The sequence below is a fragment of the Eretmochelys imbricata genome, chromosome 27 (assembly GCF_965152235.1).
Source record: "Eretmochelys imbricata isolate rEreImb1 chromosome 27, rEreImb1.hap1, whole genome shotgun sequence".
In the NCBI taxonomy this organism is placed as follows: Eukaryota; Metazoa; Chordata; order Testudines; family Cheloniidae; genus Eretmochelys; species Eretmochelys imbricata.
In genome coordinates this window covers 5559169-5584595 of record NC_135598.1, presented here as the reverse complement: position 1 = coordinate 5584595, position 25427 = coordinate 5559169, and the positions used below count along the sequence as shown (strand labels likewise).

The following is a 25427-nucleotide window of genomic DNA, read 5'->3' as shown; positions in this document are numbered from 1 at the left end:
ACCCTTAGGGAGAACGCGGATACGAAGTAGGACGAGGAGCAAAGCATCAGGTCATCAAAGTGAGGCTTCTTGGCACACTTTTGAGAGATGCCGTTTAAGGGTCTGATTGATACGCTCCACTACACCACTGGCTTGCGGTCTCCAGGGCGTATGGAGTTTCCAGGGGATCTGTAAGGCATGTGAGATGCTTTGAATGATTTTTGACGTGAAGTGTGTCCCGTTGTCAGATTCCATCCACAGGGGGAGTCCAAAGTGAGGAATGATCTCCTTAACAAACTTGAGGGCCACTGTCCTGGCAGTGCGATTATGGCATGGGAAGGCTTCTGGCCATCCGCTGAACTGATCCACTATGACAAGGAGATACTTGAACCCTTGGGTCCGGGGAAACTCAGTAAAGTCTATTTGCCACACTTGTCCGGGGCCCGGAGTGGGTCCTAGGGCAGCTGGTGGCACAGGATGTCCCGGTCGGGGGTTATTCTTTTGGCAGACTAAGCAGTCCGCTTGTACCTGGGCAGCCAGCGGTCGGAGTCCGGAAGTGATAAAGTATTTTCCCATTAGCTGGATAAGTGCTTCCCTGCCAGCATGAGTGGTTTGATGTAGTTTCTGCAGCACCGGCTGGATCAGGCCCTTTGATAAGAGGACCTTCCCTTCCGGCGAATGGAGCCATCCCTCTTTTTCCCGGAGACCGAGTTTGTCAGTTAGCTGTCTCTCCTCCCCAGAGTACTGAGGGGTTGGAAGCTCCCCTACTGATGGGATAAGGGCATGCATATGGGCGTTCTCAGTCTGAGGGGATGGCAGGGTGGCAGCATGCTTAGCCTCTTTATCTGCTCGGGCGTTACCTCTGGCCACATCTTGATCCTCCCTTTGATGGGCTTTACAGTGTACCACCGCCACTTCCGAGGGGAGTTGTATGGCTTCCAGGAGCCGGAGGATTTGGGGCCCATACTTGACTGGGGAGCCTTGGGCTGTCAGCATTCCCCTTTGCTTCCATAGGCCAGCATGAGCATGCAGCACACCAAAAGCATACTTCGAATCAGTAAAAATGTTGACCCACTTTCCTTTTGATAGTTCAAGTGCACGGGTCAGGGCTATTTGTTCGGCAAGCTGGGCAGAGGTCCCAGCAGGCAAACCTTCAGCTTCCACAGTGTCATGGAGGGTCACAACAGCATAACCCGCCCTCCTTTGCCCATCTATTACAGTACTGCTACCATCAGTGTACCACTCATAATCTGCATTTGGGAGGGGTACATCCTTTAAATCCGGACGGCTGGAGTACTGGGCATCTATGATCTCTAAACAGTCATGTTTCTGTTCCTCTGTTTCTGGCAAGAGGATGGCTGTGTTAACAGAGGGGCAAGGCTGTAAGGTGACTTCAGAGTTCTCTAACAGCTTAGCCTGGTACCGAGCAATCCGAGCCTGGGTGAGCCAAAGCCCTCCCTTTGCATCCAATAAGGCTCGGACCATATGGGGAGTATAGATTTGCATAACCCCTCCCCATGTTAGCTTCTCAGCTTCCTCAAGCACTAGGGCAGTAGCTGCGACTGCCCGTAAACATGCCGGCCAACCCTTTGCAACCTGATCCAGTTGCTTAGAAAAATAAGCCACGGGACGTCTCCATGCTCCTAACAGCTGTGTGAGGACTCCTAGGGCCACCCCCTTTCGTTCATGTACATACAACTGAAACAGCTTAGAGAGATCCAGCAGGCCTAGAGCTGGGGCTTCCATCAGTTTTCTTTTCAGGATTTTAAATGCCCTGTCAGCCTCTGGGGTCCAATAGAAGGGGTCATGATCTGCTCCTTTTACACAGTCGTACAGGGGTTTAGCCCACAGTCCAAACTCTGAGATCCATATCCTGCAAAAGCCTGCCATACCCAGAAATGCCCTGAGCTGCTTACAATTACTTGGGGTAGGAACTTGACAGATAGCTTCCTTTCTTTCGCTTGAAAGCTGACGCTCCCCTTGCCATATGTGAAACCCGAGGTACCGTACCTCTGGGAGGGCAATTTGAGCCTTACTCCGTGCTACCCGATATCCCTGGAGTCCAATAAAATTCAGGAGGCTCACGGTGGCTTTAAGGCAGGGGGTTTGGTCCACAGTGGCAATTAACAAATAATCTACATACTGCAGAAGGAGGGCCTCCTCATTATCCCACTCCCCTAGGTCCCTGGCCAAAGCCTGGCCAAAGAGGGTGCAGGAGTTTTTAAATCCCTGGGCCAACACTGTCCAGCAAAGTTGCTTTTTAACCCTTTTTCGGTCCTCCCACTTGAAGGAGAAGATCTCCTGTGACTGGGTGGCAACTGGGATGGTAAAGAAAGCATCTTTCAGATTGAGGACTGAAAAATGGGTATACTGTCCCCCTATAGAAGCCAATAAGGTATACGGATTAGGGACAAGAGGGTGCAAAGTCTTAACCTGTTCATTGACTGCCCTTAGGTCCTGTACCAGCCGATACGTGCCATCAGGCTTCTGTATGGGTAGAATGGGAGTGTTCCAGGCTGACTGACATTCCCGGAGAATACCATACATTAGGAATCGATCCATAGTTTCCTGTAAACCTTCTCTGGCTTCCCTCTTGATTGGATACTGTTTTACTTGCACTGGGCCTTTCCCTGGTATGAGCTGAATAGTAATGGGGGTCTGGTGGGTGGCCTTTCCTGGAATCCCTGATGCCCACACGAGGGGGTACACCTGGTCTTCCCACGGGCTCCATTCTGGGGCTTGCATGGCTGAGGGCTCAACTGCAAGGGTCACGATCCATGCATTCTCAGGGGGTAAGGTAAGGGTTATTTCATCCTCAGTAAAATGCAGGGTGGCACCGAGGCGACAAAGCAGATCCCGTCCCAGCAGAGGTGTTGGACACTCAGGGAGGTATATCAGCTTGTGGGATATAGTCCTGTCTCCCAAAGCACATTCCGCTGGGGCATACACTGGGCACTTGGTGTCCCTGCCTGTGGCTCCCACCACAGTAAGGGAATCTGCTACTGGCAACTGAAGGGGTCGATTTACAGCAGTTCATGCCGCTCCAGAGTCCACTAAAAAATCTATTTCTGAGCTTCCCACCCGCATCTTTACTCGGGGTTCCGGGGGTAGGGTGGTCCGTCTCCCCTGACACCCCTATTCCTGCTCCACCATCGCCATCATAGAGGCACCCCCCTTTTCTTTCCTCTTTGGGCACTCATTTTTCCAGTGTCCCTCCTGTCGACACAGGGCACACTGGTTGCGACCCAGTCGTCTCTCCTGCGAGCCCGGACGTTCGTGTCCATGGCCCCTTCCTCCCCGGCCACTTCCCTTAGTGCCGGCCAGTACCGATGTTACCATCAGTCTCACTTGCTTTCTCTCCTTCTCTGTCTCTCTCAGACTATAAGCTCGGTTTGCAGTCTCTAAGATTTGTGCCATGGTCATGCCCATTAAATCCTCCTTTTTTTGTAACTTTCTCTTAATATCAGGGGCTGCTCTGCTTGTAAAAATTCCCTTAATAATTGACTCAGTTGCCTGATCATCGGGGTCTGCATTAGTGTTCTGTCAAATTGTGTCCCGAATATGGTGTAGAAAAGCCCCTGGGCTTTCTTTTAAATCCTGCATTACTTCATATGGCTTTGCCCAATTATTATGTCGGACAGCCGAGTGACGGAGTCCATGCAAAAGCAACTCCTTATAGGAGGTAAGGCGGGTCATATCCCCATGATCATTTGGATCCCACCTGGGGTCTGCTCGGGGGGACTTGTGCATCCGGGTCAGGGACATTAATACGATCCCGGTCGTACCATTTCTGCGCCTCCTCCCTTGCTTTGGACACAACCTGTTGTCTTTCAACCTCAGACAATAGGGTTCGCAGGAGGATGTTACAATCATCCCAGTCCGGCTTGTGACTACTGAGGCACCCCTCAAAGACTGATATAAACCTGCTTGGGTTGGTGGAAAACTCTCCTGCCTGTGCTCTGAAAGCAGCCAAATCCACAGGATTAAAGGGCACATGAGTATAAACCTGCATAGTCTTGGCCGGACGCCTGTCCGATCCAGACCGGGCAACTTTAGTTTCGGTGATTAAGGGGTATAGGCCAACCATTGGGGACTTACAAGGTGTGGATGTAGGGGTCGAAGGGGACACCGGCTCTGCCATTACAGTGGGGGTGGGGGTCTGGGGACTAACATTAGCTGCTACTGAACCAGTCGGAGTCAGATTACAGTGCTGTAAAATATCTGGTCGAGTACATAAAGTCAGAAACAAATGCGCATACATATCTTTATTCCATTTCCTTGTTTTCTGACAGAACAGGAGTAACTGAAGGATCGTGTTGTAATTAATTGACCCTCCTGGTGGCCACCACTCCTGGTCCTCTAGTTGATATTGAGGCCAGTCAACTGTACAGAATCGTTTTAATTGGCTCTTAGTCATCGGATCCGCACCAAATACCTTCCAGTTTGCTAGAATGCATTCTAGGGGCGTACACCGTGCCCTAACCCCTGAGCTCTGTCCCTGTCCCATACCTACAGGGTAACTCTGGGCGTCCCCAGGTTCCAACAGAGCATACAATCTGGGTTTCAAAAGGTTCCTACCTTATCCAAGGGATCGGTTCCTCACCGTCGTCTGCAGCTGCCCCTCCCCCATGTCCAAGGGTCCGGTTCCTCACCGTTGCCCATAGCTGCTTCTCCACTATATGAGTGCGTTGCACCGTTGTGCCCTCCGGGGTTGATCAAATCACGTCTCCTCCGAGGCCCCCGATGAACTCAGCGGTGCGCGCTGGGCATCAGTTCTCGCCGCAATCCTCGACCTCCAGGAGGGGTCCGGGCAAGGCTAAATAGCAGCCTCGTCGCCCACCCAGGGACACCAAAAGCTGTTGCCGGCACCCAGTGCCGAGAGGCAAAACAACAGTAGGGGTTGGTTCGCTACCCGGTGTGCTTCACCCAATAATCACAACGGGGTGGAGAAGCAGAAAAGTTTATTTGCAGCTGCAAAAAGGTACAGGGAGAATAGAATCTCAAATCCTGCACCCAGAGCAGGAAGTTACACAGGCTTTTATACATCCTTTCTCCAGCATACTTATCCAATAGCAAGCTGCCCTAAGTATCCATATAGCCAGCCAATCCAGTTCCCAGCTAGTTCCCTTGTTCTCTGTATCATTTGTTAAACTATACATAAAGCTGCTTTATTCAGCATGGTTCTTCCATATCTGCCCTGTTTGGCCTTGTTTAGTTTCAGGCAGTCTGACTCTGCAACATATTGTTGCAGATCCTCAGCATAACTGCTGCGAGTGCCTCTGGGCTGGGGGGCCAAGGACACTTGGGCCTAGTACGCAGAGCTGCTGCGAGTGCCTCCAGGCGGGGGGGAGGGGCCAAGGACACTTGGGCCTACTGCGAGGGGGCTTCATCGACACTCGTGGTCTTCCATCCCCTCGAGTTACCTAGTGGCCATGCCCCAGTGTCCCCAACAACAGGAAGTAAAATCCCTAGAGGTGGCATGTGCCACAGCAGCACTTGTAGTGTAAAGATTGTGACCTTGGCAGACCAGCTCATGCCAAGGTCCCTGGGCCTCGCTGAGCATAGCTGGAAACCAGTCTGGCTCGCCTGTCGGTTAGTATTGTTAAAATTGACAGAGTTATAAGAATATGTTTAATGTTTAGACTTTATGAAATGCTTGTAGGATGCTACATTTATTAATCGAGCTGTATCCCATGCTGCTAGGTAATATTTAAGTGTTTGCTCTGCAACTAGGAAAGTGTTTGCTATAACTGTAAAACCCCACAGTCAGGAGAGAAGCATTAGTGAGTGTGAAATGCGAGTTCACCACAAGAGGTGTCATCTCCTCCCCAACAAACGAAGGCCTAGAGACACCAGACAAACCATTGTGGAACATCAGGGTATAAAAGACTTTGTTGATTTCCCACACACACACACCCATGAAGAGAGTTTGTGCACGAGATCTCATCCGATCACAGCCTGAAAGCTGGAGAAAGGGAATAAAAATGCCTGTTAAAGAGAAATTATCATCACTATGATGCTTGGGATTTGCAGAGGGCAATATTTCCAAGCATAAGTGAGGGATCGCTAAGATGGTTAGTTTAGGTTAGCCCTAAAGCACATACACAGCCGCTACTATCACCTTTTGGAACCTAAACCTGTACCTCATTGGGGTGTCTCTGTGTGTGTTGGTGTGTGTGTGTGTGTGTTTACCTGCTTTCAGCTTCTAAATAACTCTCATTCACCCTCCAGTTTGTGATGGCTGAACTCCCCCACACTAGCCCAACAAGATCTGACATAGGCCAACTGGGCCCAATCAGCTAATGAGACTGCAAACAAGGGGAGCTTTAGGCTGGAGGCAGCTGATTAGAATCATAGAATCATAGAGTATCAGGGTTGGAAGGGACCTCAGGAGGTCATCTAGTCCAACCCCCTGCTCAAAGCAGGACCAATCCCCAATTAAATCATCCCAGCCAGGGCTTTGTCAAGCCTGACCTTAAAAACTTCTAAGGAAGGAGATTCTACCACCGCCCTAGGTAACGCATTCCAGTGTTTCACCACCCTCCTAGTGAAAAAAGTTTTTCCTAATATCCAACCTAAACCTCCCCCACTGCAACTTGAGACCATTACTCCTTGTTCTGTCATCTTCTACCACTGAGAATAGTCTAGAACCATCCACTTTGGAACCACCTCTCAGGTAGTTGAAAGCAGCTATCAAATCCCCCCTCATTCTTCTCTTCTGCAGACTAAACAATTCCAGTTCCCTCAGCCTCTCCTCATAAGTCATGTGTTCCAGTCCCCTAATAATTTTTGTTGCCCTTTGCTGGACTCTCTCCAATTTTTCCACATCCTTCTTGTAGTGTGGGGCCCAAAACTGGACACAGTATTCCAGATGAGGCCTCACCAATGTCGAATAGAGGGGAACAATCACGTCCCTCAATCTGCTGGCTATGCCCCTACTTATACATCCCAAAATGCCATTGGCCTTCTTGGCAACAAGGGCACACTGTTGACTCATATCCAGCTTCTCGTCCACTGTCACCCCAGGTCCTTTTCCGCAGAACTGCTGCCAAGCCATTCGGTCCATAGTCTGTAGCGGTGCATTGGATTCTTCCGTCCTAAGTGCAGGACCCTGCACTTATCCTTGTTGAACCTCATCAGATTTCTTTTGGCCCAAACCTCCAATTTGTCCAGGTCCCTCTGTATCCTATCCCTACCTGTCACCATATCTACCACTCCTCCTAGTTTAGTATCATCCGCAAATTTGCTGAGAGTGCAATCCACCCCATCCTCCAGATCATTTATGAAGATATTGAACAAAACCGGCCCCAGGACCGACCCTTGGGGCACTCCACTTGATACCGGCTGCCAACTAGACATGGAGCCATTGATCACTACCCGTTGAGCCCGACAATCTAGCCAACTTTCTACCCACCTTATAGTGCATTCATCCAGCCCATACTTCTTTAACTTGCTGACAAGAATACTGTGGGAGACCATGTCAAAAGCTTTGCTAAAGTCAAGAAACAATACATCCACTGTGTTAGAGAGCTTATTCCTTCACTCTCCCACTTCCCTGGTCCTTCTCACATGAACAGAGAGCAACAATACCCGAAGTCCGAAGGTGCAAACAATTCGATGTTTATTGGGGTGAACTTCCAGCAAGCTTAAATACAAGTTCCTTTTCCTTATTTCCGAATCCCAACTTACTTCCTGTTTTCCCCTAATTTATATAGTAATATTCTTAGCTATACCTTAACCAATCATTCTACTAAAATTTAACTAACCAATCCTAACATATTGTAACATGATTATGTAACCAATTATATCCCACCACCTTAATTAGTTTACACCCAGCAAAATTAATTATACAGCAGACAGGAACAATCACAGAACCAGACAGAGATTATACAGACAAACAATAGCAAAGTGGGAACTATAATGGCAAGACAATACAGAAGTGAGGATTTCACATCCCAGTATTGATAAGTGAGTTCTTGCCAGACAGGATGCTATCAAACTAAGTTTTCTTTTACATTTTCTAGGCACTTCCCTTTCTCTGGACCTGATAGGCACTATCAGGATTGTATTCCTAACAGCCCAATAGCACCTTCTTTCCATGTGACTACTTTGGAATGTGAGGATGTGACCGGTCGCTTCCCAGTTTATGGCTGCCTCTGTCGCTTGGCCAAAGGCCTTAGCCTAAGAACAGGGCCCCAGACTGTCACAGTAAGAGAAGGACCTTACATTGGCAGACAGTGATTTTGATTCTTTCTTTTATACCTCTAACTAGCCAAGTGATAAGAATACACCTAAATTCTTAAAGTACAGGCCTTTACAGACAGGCCTGAATATCTATATCCTAACACACTGCTTTCCCTTCATCCACAGAACCAGTAATCTCATCATAGAAGGTGATTAGATTAGTCAGGCATGACCTTCCCTTGGTGAATCCATGCTGAGTGTTCCTGATCACTTTCCTCTCATGTAAGTGCTTCAGGATTGATTCCTTGAGGACCTGCTCCATCATTTTTCCGGGACTGAGGTGAGGCTTACTGGCCTGTAGTTCTCAGGATCCTCCTTCTTCCCTTTTTTAAAGATGGGCACTACATTAGCCTTTTTCCAGTCGTCCGGGACTTCCCCCGATCGCCATGAGTTTTCAAAGATAATGGCCAATGGCTCTGCAATCACAGCCGCCAACTCCTTTAGCACTCTCGGATGCAAAGCATCCGGCCCCATGGACTTGTGCACGTCCAGCTTTTCTAAATAGTCCCTAACCACTTCTTTCTCCACAGAGGGCTGGTCACCTACTCCCCATGCTGTGTTGCCCAGCGCAGCAGTCTGGGAGCTGACCTTGTTCGTGAAGACAGAGGCAAAAAAAGCATTGAGTATATTAGCTTTTTGCACATCCTCTGTCACTAGGTTGCCTCCCTCATTCAGTAAGGGGCCCGCACTATAGGGTGGGTAGAAAGCTGGCTAGATTGTCGGGCTCAACGGGTAGTGATCAATGGCTCCATGTCTAGTTGGCAGCCGGTGTCAAGTGGAGTGCCCCAGGGGTCGGTCCTGGGGCCGGTTTTGTTCAATATCTTCATAAATGAGCTGGAGGATGGTGTGGATTGCACTCTTAGCAAATTTGCGGACGATACTAAACTGGGAGGAGTGGTAGATACGCTGGAGGGGAGGGATAGGATACAGAAGGACCTAGACAAATTGGAGGATTGGGCCAAAAGAAATCTGATGAGGTTCAATAAGGATAAGTGCAGGGTCCTGCACTTAGGACGGAAGAATCCAATGCACCGCTACAGACTAGGGACCGAATGGCTAGGCAGCAGTTCTGCGGAAAAGGACCTAGCGGTGACAGTGGACGAGAAGCTGGATATGAGTCAGCAGTGTGCCCTTGTTGCCAAGAAGGCCAATGGCATTTTGGGATGTATAAGTAGGGGCATAGCGAGCAGATCGAGGGACGTGATCCTCCCCCTCTATTCGACATTGGTGAGGCCTCATCTGGAGTACTGTGTCCAGTTTTGGGCCCCACACTACAAGAAGGATGTGGATAAATTGGAGAGAGTCCAGCGAAGGGCAACAAAAATGATTAGGGGTCTAGAACACATGACTTATGAGGAGAGGCTGAGGGAGCTGGGATTGTTTAGCCTGCAGAAGAGAAGAATGAGGGGGGATTTGATAGCTGCTTTCAACTACCTGAAAGGGGGTTCCAAAGAGGATGGCTCTAGACTGTTCTCAATGGTAGCAGATGACAGAACGAGGAGTAATGGCCTCAAGTTGCAGTGGGGGAGGTTTAGATTGGATATTAGGAAAAACTTTTTCACTAAGAGGGTGGTGAAACACTGGAATGCGTTGCCTAGGGAGGTGGTGGAATCTCCTTCCTTGGAAGTTTTTAAGGTCAGGCTTGACAAAGCCCTGGCTGGGATGATTTAACTGGGAATTGGTCCTGCTTCGAGCAGGGGGTTGGACTAGATGACCTTCAGGGGTCCCTTCCAACCCTGATATTCTATGATTCTATGATTCACACTTTCCTTGACTTTCTTCTTGTTGCCAACATACCTGAAGAAACCCTTCTTGTTACTCTTATCATCTCTTGCTAGCTGCAGCTCTAGGTGCGATTTGGCCCTGCTGATTTCACTCCTGCATGCCCGAGCAATATTTTTATACTCTTCCCTGGTCATTTGTCCAATCTTCCACTTCTTGTAAGCTTCTTTTTTATGTTTAAGATCTGCAAGGATTTCACTGTTAAGCCAAGCTGGTCGCCTACCATATTTACTATTCTTTCGACACATCGGGATGGTTTGTCCCCGTAACCTCAATAGGGATTCTTTGAAATACAGCCAGTTCTCCTGGACTCCTTTCCCCCTCATGTTATTCTCCCAGGGGATCCTGCCCATCAGTTCCCTGAGGGAGTCGAAGTCTGCTTTTCTGAAGTCCAGGGTCCATATTCTGCTGCTTTTCTTTCTTCCTTGTGTCAGGATCCTGAACTTGACCAACTCATGGTCACTGCCTCCCAGATTCCCATCCACTTTTGCTTCCCCTACTAATTCTTCCCGGTTTGTGAGCAGCAGGTCAAGAAAAGCTCTCCCCCTAGTTGGCTCCTCCAGCACTTGCACCAGGAAATTGTCCCCTACATTTTCCAAAAACTTCTTGGATTGTCTGTGCACCGCTGTAGTGCTCCCCCAGCAGATATCAGGATGATTAAAGTCACCCATGAGAACCAGGGCGTGTGATCTAGTAGCTTCTGCGAGTTGCTGGAAGAAAGCCTCGTCCACCTCATCCCCCTGGTCCGGTGGTCTATAGCAGACTCCCACCACTACATCACTCTTGTTGCTCACACTTCTAAACTTAATCCAGAGACACTCAGGGTTTTCTGCAGTTTCATACCGGAGCTCTGAGCAGTCATACTGCTCCCTTACATACAGTGCAACTCCCCCACCTTTTCTGCCCTGCCTGTCCTTCCTGAACAGTTTATAACCATCCATGACAGTACTCCAGTCATGTGAGTTATCCCTCAAGTCTCTGTTATTCCCATCACGTCATTATTCCTTGACTTCACCAGGACCTCCAGTTCTCCCTGCTTGTTTCCAAGGCTTTGTGCATTTGTATATAGGCACTTGAGATAATCTGCTGATCGCCCCTCATTCTCAGTATGAGGTAGGAGCCCTCCCCTCCCAGATGTTCCTGCCTGTGCTTCCTCCCGGTATCTCGCTTGCCCACCTACCTCAGGGCTTTGGTCTCCTTCCCCCGGTGAACCTAGTTTAAAGTCCTCCTCACTAGGTTAGCCAGCCTGCTCGCAAAGATGCTCTTCCCTCTCTTCGTTAGGTGGAGCCCGTCTCTGCCCAGCACTCCTCCTTCATGGAACACCATCCCATGGTCAAAGAATCCAAAGCCTTCTCTCCGACACCACCTGCGTAGCCATTCGTTGACTTCCACAATTCGACGGTCCCTACCCCGGCCTTTTCCTTCCACGGGGAGGATAGACGAGAACATCATTTGCACCTCAGACTCCTTTATCCTTCTTCCCAGAGCCACGTAGTCCGCAGTGATCCGCTCAAGGTCATTCTTGGCAGTAGCATTGGTGCCCACGTGGAGAAGCAGGAAGGGGTAGCGATCCGAGGGCTTGATGAGTCTCGGCAGTCTTTCCATCACATCGCGAATCTTAGCCCCTGGCAAGCAGCAGACTTCTCTGTTTTCCCGGTCAGGGCGGCAGATAGATGACTCAGTCCTCCTGAGGAGAGAGTCCCCGACCACCATCACCCACCTCCTTCTCTTGGGAGTGGTGGTTGTGGAACCCCCAACCTCAGGACAGCGCATCTCATGCCTTCCAACCAGCGGAGTCTCCTTCTGCTTTCTCCCCCCAGACGTATCATCTGGTCCACTCTCCACAATGGTACCTGTGGAGAGAACATGAAAACGGTTACTTACCTGTGTCTGCGTTGTTGGTACCCGGACATTCCCCCTTCTTCTTCTGGAGGTCACATGTTGCCAAGCTTCTTCACTGGCCTCTTGGCTCCACTGTGCAACCTGCTCTAAATCTTTAGAGCTTTGTGCCCGTAGAAGCATATCCTGACTTTTGTCCAGGAAATCCTCAGATTCTCGTATGCAACGCAGGGTCGATATCTGTTGCTCCAGACCTTCAATCTTCTCTTCCAATATGGATACCAGCTTGCACTTTGTACAGACAAAGTTGCTTCTGTCCTGTGGAAGAAAGGACAGAATAGGAATAGACTCACCTGTGCACGAACAGGCAGGGCTTGTATAAAGCCAGGTAGCTGGCTGCAGGTAGGGGCTTTGCTGCTGAAAAAGGAGTAATCACTTTCTGGATGAGGGAGGCGTGTTTAGGGATCTGCTGCTGGAAAGGCTGCAGGGAAATAGGCTGCAGTCCTGCCCTGAGTGGAGGGACCTCAGGAGGTCATCTAGTCCAACCCCCTGCTCAAAGCAGGAACAATCCCCAATTTTTGCCCTAGATCCCAAATGGCCCCCTCAAGGATTGAACTCACTACCCTGGGTTTAGCAGGTCAATGTTCAAACCACTGAGCTATCCCTCCCCCCCATAGAACCCACAATTCTTGATTTAGTCCTCTGGTTCAAGAGGGGAATATAGCTGGATGGCTTGGTAATAGTGACCATAACCTAATAAAATTTAACATCTCGAGGTGAGGGGGGAATACCACAGTAGCCCACTATGGTAGCATTTAATTTCAGAAAGGGGAACTATACAAAAATGAGGAAACTGGTTAAACAGAAATTAAAAGGTACAGAGCCAAAAGTGAAATTCCTACAAGCTGCATGGAAACTTTTTAAAGACACTATAATAGTGGCTCAGATTAAATATATACCAGAAATTAAAAAAAAAGTAAAAGGACCAAAAAAGAGCTACCAGGGCTAAACAACAAAGTAAAAGAAGCAGTGAGAGGCAAAAAGGCATCCTTTAAAAAGTGGAAGTTAAATCCTATTGAGGAAAATAGAAAGGAGCATAAACTCTGGCAAGTGAAATGTAAAAATATAATTAGGAAGGCCAAAGAAGAATTTTAAGAGCAACTAGCAAAGACTCAGAAAGTAACAGCAAAATTTTCTTTAAGTACATCAGAAGCAGGAAGCCTGCTAAACGACCACTCGGACCACTGGATGATCAAGATGCTAAAGGAGCACTCAAGGATGTTAAGGCTATTGTGGAGAAACTAAATGAATTCTTTGCATCTTTTTCATGGCTGAGGATGTGAGGGAGATTCCCCAACTTGAGCTATTCTGTTTTAGATGACAAATCTGAGGAACTGTCCCAGATTGAGGTTTCATTAGAGGGATTTTTGGAACAAATTGATAAACTAAACAGTAATAAATCACCAGAACCAGATGGTATTCACCAAGAGTTCTGAAGGAACTCAAACATGAAATTGCAGAACTACTAACTGTCATCTATAACGTGTCATTTAAATCAGCTTCTGTACCAAATGACTCGAGGATAGCTAATGCGATGCCAGTTTTTAAAAAGGACTCTAGAGATGATCCTGGCAATTACAAGCCAGTAAGCCTGACTTCAGTACTTGGCAAATTGGTTGAAACAATAGTAAAGAACAGAATTATCAGACACAGAGATGAACATAACTTGCTGGGGAAGAGTCAGCGTGGTTTTTGCAAAGGGAAATCATGCCTCACCAATTTACTAGAATTCTTTGAGGGAGACAAGAAGCATGTGGAAAAGGGGGATACAGTGCACTTAGATTTTCAGAAAGCCTTTGACAAGGTCCCTTACCAAAGGCTGTTAAGCAAAATAAGCTGCCATGAGATAAGAGGGAAGGTCCTCTTGTGGGTCAGTAACTGGTTAAAAGCTAGGAAACAAAAAGTAGGAATAAATGGTCAGTTTTCAGAATGAAGAGAGGTAAATAGTGTTGTCTCCCAGGCATCTGTACTGGGATCAGTACTGTTCAACATATTCATAAATGATCTGGAAAAACGGATAAACAATGAGGTGGCAAAATTTGCAGATGGTACAAGACTGCTCAATATAGTTAAGTCCCAGGCAGACTGAGAAGAGTTACAAAGGGACCTCACAAAATTGGGTGACTGGGCAACAAAATGGCAGATGAAATTCAGTGTTGATAAATGCAAAGTAATGCACATTGGAAAACATAATCCCGACTATACATAAAAAATGTTGGGGTTTAAATTAGCTGTTACCACTCAGGAAAGATCTTGGAGTCATTGTGGATAGTTCTCTGAAAACATCCACTCAATGTGCAGCCGTCAAAAAAGCTAAGGGAATGTTGGGCATCATTAGGAAAGGGATCGATAATAAGACAGAAAATATCATATTGCTGCCATATAAATCTCTGGTACGCCCACAGCTTGAATCCTGCGTGCAGATGTGGTCGCCCAGCTCAAAAAAGTTATGTTGGAATTGGAAAAGGTTCAGAAAAGGGAAACAAATATGATGAGGGGTATGGAACAGCTTCTGTCAGAAGAGAGATTAATAAGACTGGGACTTTTCAGCTTGGACAAAAGATGACTAAGGGGAGATACGATAGAGGTCTATAAAATCAGGACTGGTGTGGAGAAAGTAAATAAGGAAGTGTTAGTTACACCTTCTCATAACACAAGAACTAGGGGTCACCAAATGAAATTAATAGGCATTAGGTTTAAAATAAAAGGAAGTCTTTCTTCACACAATGCACAGTCAACCTGTGGAACTCTTTGCCAGAGGATGATGTGAAGGCCAAGACTATAACAGGGTTCAATAAAAACCCTAGAAAAATTCATGAAGGATAGGTCCATCAATGGCTATTAGCCAGGATGGGCAGGGATGGTGTCCCTAGCCTCTGTTTGCCAGAAGCTGGGAATGGGCGACAGGGGATGGATCACTTGATGATTACCTGTTCTGTTCATTCCCTCTGGGGCACCTGGCATTGGCCACTGTCAGAAGACAGGATACTGGGCTGGATGGACCTTTGGTCTGACCGAGTTTGGCCATTCTCATGTGTAACCCACACACCTCCTGGGTGTGGTGTTCCATCCCATCTAGTGGCACCGAGACCACTTAAAGGGAGAGAGATAAAATGAGTCTGCTCTACAGCCTTAGCTATCAGCCTATTGGCTTTTAGCTCATGCGGTAGAGGCTCATGCACTAAGCTCCAGAGGTCCTCGGTTCGATCCTGCCTGCCAACGACCAGGGTCTATCAGCATTACACATGTCCTTAGGCACTGATGAGATAAACATGAGTAAGAATTTAAAAAAGGGAAGGGATAGAGAATGCGGTGTGTTTGTGATCAGGTGCAAGGAAAGGTGCTGGCCGAGTGTGCCCATACAGTTCTGGGCGAAGAGCTGGGGTGTGTGTGTGTGTGTGAATTTGGGGGTAATGGTGTGTGTGTGTGGCTGGGTGTGTGCATGGCTGAGGGTCTGTATGTGCCTGTGTGTCAGAGCATGGGGCCAGTGAGTGTGAAACTGCAGTATATGGAGGGGAGGTGTTATGTGATTGCACACTTGTAAGCAGGTTTGTGTGTGTGTGTGTGTGTGTTCACACATAGGTGCAGGTTGCCAAACCTCTCTGGGTATAATAATAATAACTAATAATAATAATACCTAGGGCTTTCCATTAGTACAGCTTAAAGCCCTTTACAAGGAGGTCTGTATCATTATCCTCATTGTACAGATGGGGAAACTGAGGCACAGAACAGCGAAGTGACTTGCTGAAGGGTGGCAGTGGCCATGCAGGGAACTGAACTCTGCGTGCCAGTCCAGTGCCCTCGCCCCTGTTTGTAAATGATGGTGGAAGAAAAGAGTGACAGTAAGCCACATCCCACCATTGCTGCCAGGGCATGAAGGACTTTGGCCTTAATGGAACCACCAGTGAAATTCCTCTGCCCAGCAGCTGCCTGTGCTGTGGTAGCCTGCCTTGTCCTCCTGTGCTGTGAACACCTCTGAGCAGGGCAGGATTAAGACCTTTAGAGGCCGTAAGCACTGAAAAGATTATGGTGCCCCCCCATATGTAATTCAAAATAAAAACAATACTATCCCGTAAAATAACATTTTATTTTTCTAAATGACACAACTTATATGTATGCTGAAATTAAAATAGCTTCTTTCTAGATTTTCTGATTGCAAAATTCTGGACAAGTTCATCGAAGCTGACTTGACGAAGCATGTCCGCTTCCATACACACTAGGGAAAGTGAATCAAGCCTGTCCTGACACATTGTTCTTCTCTGAGGGTTTTTTATTCTTTTCAGCTGAGAAAAAGAGCATTCTGCGGAGCAGTTAGTAATCATCAGTGTTAGAAAAATCCATACTGCGATCTCTACATTTGGAAATACGCATCGTATTCCGTCTTTCAATATTGTGTCATGAAGCTCAATGTGACTGAATTTCATTTTTCCTGTTTCATTAAACTTTGCACGCATATAACAGTGGAACTGCTGTACTTCTCCACAGAGATTCATATTCAAGTCAACAGGTTATGAGTCAACTAGCTTTTGGGAACCTTGTGAATATTGTTCGTCAGATAAGGCCATATCGTTTAGAAAAGAAAATCTACTTGATGCTACTTTGTACACTTCAGCTCTCCTCTTCATATGAGCTTCAAGTGTATCTATTATAGCGTAGTAAGTAGATGCGTGAAATTTGTCTCTAGGATTCAATGCTGTTTCTGTTGCACTGCTATCATTTGCTTGTTTTATCCTGATTCGCTTGCGGGACTGGGCTTCTTTGTAGTAAGTATCAGGCAAGATATCTTTTGATATGTCTTCAAATCTTTCTAAATCATTCCTCAAAGTGTGTAAATGGTCTGCTAATGGTTGACAGAGGTCTGCACATGTTTTCAAATCCAATTCTTTTTCTTGGAGAGCTTGACTTGTGTGGTCAAAGTGTAAAATTTCATTCCACGTGGTCAACATGAATACAAACTCTAGTTCTTGCATCTTGTTTGCAATGTTTTCTGCCTCTCATATAGTTTCTCCTTTTTGTGATTGGTCTTCAGCTATACTTTCTAATGCATCCACAATCTTTGAGTAGGACTCCAGAATTGCACTTGTTGCCACTGCATGTGCCTGCTAGTGAGTATTAAAAAGAGATTTCAACACATGATCATTGCCCAAATTTGTTTTAAGAACTGCCCATTGGTGTGTTGAGGCAGAGAAAGTAACTGGGCTGTTGAGAAAAAACTTACTGCCACTGGACAACAATCAACAGCACTGCAGCCAACAAGATTGAGAGAGTGTGAAGCACATGGTATGAATATGGCATGTTTATTCTGTTTTAAAAGCTGCTTCTGCATTCCTTGCTAACGCCCTGACATGTTGGCAGCGTTGTCATAAGATTGACCTCTGCACTTTGAGAAATCTATTTTGCAAACTTGGCACAGATAATGCAGTACTTGATTTGCCATTTCTTCACCAGTGTGGCTTTTCAAATTGAGGAATGTTATAAATTGTTCAACTGGTTTTCCATCTGTGGGAGACACATCTTAGTACAATGCTCAATTGATCAATATGTGAAAGATCAGGTGTAGAGTCAACAGATAAACTGAAGTACCCTGCAGTACTTATTTCATCCACAATAGCTGAACGAACATTGTCATTCATTAGACCAATGAGTTCATCACATATTGTCTTGGATAAGTATGATACAAGTATATATAACGCAGAAGAATATATCAGTAATAAAACATAAATTTATTGCAATACATGACAGGATCTGATTTCCTCGCATTATTTTGATCCACGTTAGTAGGATGCCCCCCTGGTTTAGGTGGGGATAAGTAATAAAAAGAGAACAGAAAAACGGGGGAAGAGTGTGGAGTGGAGTGTAAGGAAGACTAACAAAGTTCTGATTTTTCCCATCATGACTATTTTGATGCTTTTTTTGAAATATCAAATCATATTTTTTCAAAAAAAATCTGTTTTTTTGGTGCCCCCTGCTTTGTTGGTGCCCAAGCATGTGCTTAGTCTGCCTATTGGGTAATCCAGCCCTGCCCCGGAGCCGGGAACACTCCCGAGGCATTATCTGCACTTGGTGCCTGCCATTCCCCATAGCCCAGCAGAGGCCAAGTCCTGGCCCCCGCGGAACCTCTCCACCTTGTAATGCTGTTGTTTTGTCTCTGCTTCTGAAAGCACAGCTGGCTCCGGGGGTCACGCTCCTGCAAGCCCTCAGCATAGAGGTGATCATCTCCTTCCAGCTGGTCCTCTGCATCCTCGCCACGTCCGGGAGCAAGAAAGACCCTTCCAAGGGCAGGCACCTGGTCATCGGGCTCTCTGTCATGCTGGGGCACCTGGTTGCCGTGAGTACTTTGGTCACATCAAGCTTGCAGCAGCTCATCCCTTTCAGGAAGCCTGGTCCTGCAGGCTGCCCTTGGGCAGAACTCTTTTGGGAGTCTTTGGATTTGGACTCTCAGAGCTCATGCTTCAGGGCTGTAAAACTGCCATGTAGACATTGAGGCCCAGGATCTGTGACCCTCCCCGCTCACATGGTGCCCAGAGCTTGGGCTGCAGCTTGAGCCCGAAGGTCTAGATCACAATTTACAGCCCTGCAGTCCAAGCCTGAGTCAGCAGACGCAGGCCTGCTGCGGGGGTTAATTGCACTGTAGACATACCCTAGGGAGTCGGGCTGATGCATCTGCAGAAGTTATCCTGCTACTTGGGATCCCTACGCTTCCCCCCTTTGACAACTTCTGCAGCCTCCCTGTTTATCTTGTGTCTCTCTCACTCTTTCTCTTCAGATCAATTACACCGGATGCAGCATGAATCCTGCCCGGTCACTGGGCCCTGCTTTGATTACTTTTGAATTTGCTAATCACTGGGTAAGTGAGCTCTTTCCAAGCCTGGTTTAGACTGTGCAGTGCTTCAAGTGTGGTTCTTTTCCAGCAAGCGACTGTACAAATGGCATTGTGGGGTCTCTGGGTTTATTGCCTACTCAGATCAAGTGTGCCCAGGTTCCAAGTACAATGGTAGGTAATTTCTGGCTACCAGAACTGCCAGAGCCTCCTGGGATCTGAGGGTCAAGCTTGGCCCTCTCCTTTTCATGCATTATCCCCAGTAATAAAGGTCCTGAAGACCAGTTTCTGCTTCCATTGACACCCTGTGCAGCCCGTGGCCTTCAATGGCACATTTGTAACATAGGTAATTAGCAACCAATCCTGTTGGTGATGCACAAGCTGGAACAGACTTGGGCTGGCTCACTTCCACATAGCTGTCCTGGCTTCTGCAGCGCTAACAGGAGTAAAGAGCAATCTTACCACTTTCAGCAGACAGCGTGCTCTGTGTGAGGGGGGGTGGCAGAATCAAGTCCATTGGAGAGAATAACCACAGCTGGAACTTCAGCGCAGAGCCTGATTCTGATCTCACACCGGTTCCATACCAGTGTCACTCCATTTAGTCCAATGGGTTGTGCCTGATTTATAATCAGGCCCCAGGTCCCTGGGAGATGAAATGCCAGCTGGTTTCAGCGAGGATTGTGTTTACATTGCCACTGCTTGGGGCAAAGCCTGGCGTTTTTAGTACCACTGCTGACAATTCTGCCTTTTCTTCCTCTGTTTGAGACTGATGATGCCAATTTCCTTCTTTGCTTTATGAGTGCGACAGAAAGTACATCCCGCATGGCAGGTTATTAAAGCTCTCAATCAGGATACGTGCAGAGCACAATCCTGTGCAGGCTTCCCCGGTTATTCATGTCTCCATAAAGAGACTTAACTTGTAATGGAATTGGAGGGATTAGAAGAAAAAAAAAAAGCAAAAGACCCAATTGTTGCAAATCTCATTGTCTTTTTTCAGAGAATCTCAGATCCTGACCCCACTGGACTCAAGGAGAGTTTTCAGAGTAGCAGCCGTGTTAGTCTGTATTCACAAAAAGAAAAGGAGTACTTGTGGACCTTAGAGACTAACAAATTTATTTGAGCATAAGCTTTCGTGAGCTACAGCCCACTTCATCGGATGCATGCAGTGGAAAATACAGTGGGGAGATTTTATATACACAGAGAACATGAAACAATGGGTGTTACCATACACACTGTAATGAGAGTGATCAGGAAAGGTGAGCTATTACCAGCAGGAGAGGAAAAAAACAAAAACAAAAACAAAACAAAAAAAACCATTTGTAGTGATGATCAAGGTGGGCCATTTCCAGCAGTTGACAAGAACCTGTGAGGAACAGTGGGCGGGGCGGGGGGGGGAAATAAACATAGGGAAAGAGTTCTACTTTGTGTAATGACACATCCACTCCCAGTCTTTATTCAAGCCTAATTTAATCGTGTCCAGTTTGCAAATTAATTCCAATTCAGCAGTCTCTCGTTGGAGTCTGTTTTTGAAGTTTTTTTGTTGAAGAATTGCCACTTTTAGGTCTGTAATGGAGTGACCAAAGAGATTGAAGTGTTCTCCAACTGTTTTTTGTATGTTATAATTCTTGACGTCTGATTTGTGACCATTTATTCTTTTACGTAGCGACTGTCCGGTTTGGCCAATGTACATGGCAGAGGGGCATTGCTGGCACATGATGGCATATATCACATTGGTAGATGTGCAGGTGAACAAACCTCTGATAGTGTGGCTGATGTGATTAGGCCCTATGATGGTGTCCCCTGAATACATATGTGGACACAGTTGGCAATGGACTTTGTTGCAAGGGTAGGTTCCTGGGTTAGTGATTCTGTTGTATGGTGTGTGGTTGCTGGTGAGTATTTGCTTCAGGTTGGGGGGCTGTCTGTAAGCAAGGACTGGCCTGTCTCCCAAGATCTGTGAGAGTGATGTGTTGTCCTTCAGGGTAGGTTGTAGATCCTTGATGATGCGTTGGAGAGGTTTTAGTTGGGGGCTGAAGGTGATGGCTAGTGGCGTTCTGTTATTTTCTTTGTTGGGCCTGTCCTGTAGTAGGTGACTTCTGGGTACTCTTCTGGCTCTGTCAATCTCTTTCTTCACTTCAGCAGGTGGGTATTGTAGTTGTAAGAACGCTTGATAGAGATCTTGTAGGTGTTTGTCTCTGTCTGAGGGGTTGGAGCAAATGCGGTTGTATCGTAGAGCTTGGCTATAGACAATGGATCGTGTGGTGTGGTCTGGATGAAAGCTGGAGGCATGTAGGTAAGTATAGCTGTCAGTAGGTTTCTGGTATATGTTAGGGGGCTTATTTCTTCACCCACTTACTTCCCTGGTCCTTCTCGCATGAACAGAGAGCAACAATACCCGAAGTCCAAAGGTGCAAACAATTCGATGTTTATTGGGGTGAACTTCCAGCAAGCATGATTCCAGTTTCCTTCCTTAGTATCCTCCTTCCCAGCTCTGACACCACAGAGCCTTACACCTGTGTCCCTGTTCCCATTCCTGCCCTTAGCCAAACATGATTCCAACTTCCTTACTCCCATTCCCTGTTCCCATTTCCCCCTTTAGCAAAACATGATTCCAATTTTCTTACCCCCATTCCCTGTTCCCATCTCCCTCACACACATTCCCACTCCCACACCCACTCACTTCCTGATTGACTGCAGACTATATAGTAAAACTTGAGTTCTGCTTTGCTATACCTTAACCAATCATTTTCCTGAAATTTAACTAACCAATCCTAACATATTGTAACATGATTATGTAACCAATTATATCCCACCACCTTAATTAGTTTACACCCAGCAAAATTAATTATACAGCAGACAGAAACAATCACAGAACCAGACAGAGATTATACAGACAAACAACAGCAAAGTGGGAACTATAATGACAAGACAACACAGAAGTGAGGATTTCACATCCCAGCTATTGATAAGTGAGTTCTTGCCAGACAGGATGCTATCAAACTAAGTTTCCTTTTACATTTTCTAGGCACTTCCCTTTCTCTGGAGGTGATAGGAATACAATCCCGTCCTGATAGTGCCTGACAGCCCAATAGCACCTTATTTCAATGGGACTAGTTTGGAATGTGAGGATGTGACCGTTCACTTCCCAGCTTATGGCTGCCTCTGTCGCTTAGCCAAAGGCCTGAGCCTAAGAACAGGGCCTCAAACTGTCACAGTAAGACAAGGACCTTACACTGGCAGACAGTGATTTTGATTCTTTCTTTTATACCTCTATAACTAGCCAAGTGATCAGAATACACCTGAATTCTTACAGTACAGGCCTTTGCAGACAGGCCTGAATATCTATATCCTAACAGTATAGAGTGGTGTTTATGTGACCATCGCTTATTAGCACTGTAGTGTCCAGGAAGTGGATCTCTTGTGTGGACTGGTCCAGGCTGAGGTTGATGGTGGGATGGAAATTGTTGAAATCATGGTGGAATTCCTCAAGGGCTTCTTTTCCATGGGTCCATGGGAGTTTTGTTATTGACAATGTTTTTGAGTCGGGGACAGGTGAAGGAACTTCCAGAGCTGGGGAACACCTCACAAAGTGACCTGTGGGTGTGATTATACTTCCCACTAGGAGTTGGCCCAAACAACTACAATGAGAGAAACAGAGCAATTCCGTCTGCTAAAGTGGTAGATGCCTGGGGGCTGCAGCCTCAGCCCATGCAAATAGACACCTCTGCATTTGTTTTCACGGAGCTGGGCTAATCTACACTGGCTGGGGATCTTGCTTCGTGTTTTCAGTGCTGATGGTTCTGGGTTCTACCTCAATGGCGACTGTGGCCTTTGTAGGAGCCACAATTACACACACAAATCTATGTTAAAAGGACATTAAATGGTGCCCATTTCAAGCCCCTGCTCCAAAGCGTGGAGGCCCTGGAGCTTCTCAATGAGACGGCGCTGGGAATTGTTTTAACATGGTCCGAGCAATGTGTTTTCCCCTAATCTCATTCTTAGAAAGGCTGAACCATTTTTGCTGAAACTTCCCCCAAAAATTCAGCCTGAGGCAGCTGTCCTACATGGGGAATGTCAGCATGAACAGTTAATGTTTGGTAAAGAAAAAGCAACAGGAACCACTAAAGGGTCTTATAATGGAAAGTGTCAGGCAACCTTAACTATAGGCACTGCTAGCATCTCTGCCTCTAATACAGATGGGTAGGTTCAATCCAAACGAGACACCACTGCTTGGATTTCTGAGTCCCAATCTTCTCAGTACCTGGCTGTGGGCTAGAGATGGCAGAGGGGCTGGAACAATTTTTTATAATGGGGGTGCTGAGAGCCATTGAACCAAACTGTAAACCCTGTATACAGTGGAAACCACTTCAAGCCACGGGGTGCAGCAGCCCCCAGCACCCTTAGCTCCAGCACCTTTGAGAGAGGGGTGACATTTTTCATACCCAACATTTGTTTGGTGAAAAGAGAGATTCACTGACACTGAGACTGTTAGCAATTTTCTGTTGGTTTCACAAAATTATTTTAATTGAAAAAAAAAACAACAAAAAAGAAAATTCTGAAAAACTGAAATATTTCATTTTGACATTTTTGAAATGAAACATTTCAATTTTCCAGTTTGAAAAGATTTTTCTTTCAAAATTGCATTTCATTTTATTTAAATGAAATACTCAACAACATTTAAAAATGCTTGCAATCGAACCGAAATGTTGGATTCTGGATCAAACAGAACATTTCATTTTGACCCAAAATGAATTTTTTTTTTCCTTTTGATTTGACCAAAATTTTGAAAAAGATTTGTTTTCTGTTCGACCTGAAACAAGGGGTTGAGGTTTTTTTCCCCAATTTTTCAGAATTGCCAGCAAATCAAAACGTCTTTTATTCATGCAGCTCTGCTGCAGACCATGAGTTATCCACTAAGATTCTATTGTGAATGAGTTTGAACTGTCAATGCATTTGAGAATATCCTACATCAGTTTGCTCCCAGAGAAAGAGGTTGCTTTAGCAACCTGGCAAGCAAGCAACCAGGAGCAGCGGAAGTGCCCTAAAAGTTGTGGGGGCCACAGGTGCCTGAACTGTGACCCTGCCCCCCTGTGCCACACCACCCCTTCTCCCTGAGGCCCTGCCTCTTTACTGCCCATTCTCTCCAAGGCCCCAACCCGGCACTGCCTCTTCCCCCCAAGGCCCCGCCCCCTGCTCACTCCTCTCCTCCCGCTCCCTCGTTGCTTGCCCTTATGGCTGGTAAAAAGTGGGAGGGCATAGCCCTATCCCCCCTGTTCCGGTGCCCCTGCAAGCAACCCAGCCCAGGCAGGCCCAGAGTTGCCCACTCTCATTAACATCTGTGCTCCGACTCTCTGTGCAGGTCTTCTGGTTGGGCCCACTTGGCGGGGGTCTGGCTGCGGCCATTCTCAATGAGCTGGTACTGGCCCCAACAGGCAGCGGCTTCCGCCAGTGGCTGACCATGCTGCAGGAGGGACCAAAGGCTGAGCGCAACCTGCAATCCAAGGCTGAGAGAACCACCCAAGAGATGGGATTGAGCGAGATGCCCTGAGGAGCAAGGACAGGGATGTACCAAGAACAGCTGTTGAACAATGCAGTGTCGCGTCTGGGGGCTGATGGACCATAGGGAGCATCCGGGATGCTATCTGGTGCTGCCCCTGTGCTCCGAGCTGGGATATTTACTAGGTTTAGATAATTGGGGCCATATTTCTTTTGTTGTCCTTTGAAACTTAGGGTGGAAATGGTTTGATTTTCGTGTCCTTCCCAGTTTGTCTCCCAGATTTCCCCAAACCCAGTGAATTCCTTGCTCTATCTGAACTGGGGGGTGTGAGCACTAGTTTGCTTTGACAGTGAACATGCTCATATTGCTCCTCCTGGGAATCCTGACTTGGCCTATTGTGTCCCTTGCCATAGTCACACTGAAATACCCAGGACATTTTTCATACTGAATAATCAATTTGGGTTTTTAATGGGAAAGGGTGGAGGTGAAATGGCCAAGCTTTCATGTGCCTGTCTGGGTGAGAGTCTTTCAGACCTCTCTGGCAGTGCCACTGAGCATGGTACATCAGCCATGTGCCGCCTTCCAGGCCAGACTTAATCAAGACACTGGATTGACGGCTCTTTGCAACCATCTGTAACCCACTATTCCTCCTTTGTCCTATGCCTGCAGAGGTGTTAACTCTGGTCTCTTAGAATCATAGAATATCAGGGTTGGAAGGGACCTCAGGAGGTCATCTAGTCCAACCCCCTGCTCAAAGGGGGACCAATCCCCAATTTTTGGCCCAGAACCCTAAATGGCCCCCTCAAGGATTGAACTCACAACCTTGGGTTTAGCAGGCCAATGCTCAAACCACTGAGCTATCCCTCCCCAGTTCTTGCACCATGTGTAAACGTGGTATGTGTTCCACCCTCATCACCATCCCCAGACCCGAAGAAGAGCTCAGTAGCACTCAAAATCTTGTCCTGTCCACTAACAGAAGTCTGTCCAATCAAAGATAGCCTCTCCACTGCCTTGTCTTCAGAATGGAAAGAGAAACTCGCTCTGGGAATTAATGTCAATGAATGGAAGTGCTACTATTCAAAGGGCACTGTCAGGATAGCTGGAAGCACCTGTGTTGTTAACCCCGTCCATTGCTGGAATGGAAAGAATTCAGATATATATGGGAGAGTGCCAGCTGCTGTCAGCTTTGCACACGCACAAAGCACA

General features: G+C 47.0%; 1 protein-coding gene across 1 annotated transcript in view; it reads left to right on the top strand.

The window, feature by feature from the left end:
* LOC144257830 (aquaporin-5-like) overlaps positions 1-24272 on the top strand; it is a 31966-nt gene extending 7694 nt beyond the window's left edge. The window contains exons 2-4 of the mRNA XM_077806000.1: positions 18071-18232; positions 18671-18751; positions 24084-24272. Of these exons, the coding sequence (XP_077662126.1) occupies positions 18071-18232; positions 18671-18751; positions 24084-24272 (432 nt within the window). The remainder of the gene's footprint in view (positions 1-18070; positions 18233-18670; positions 18752-24083) is intronic.
* The last annotated feature ends 1155 nt before the right edge of the window (positions 24273-25427 follow it).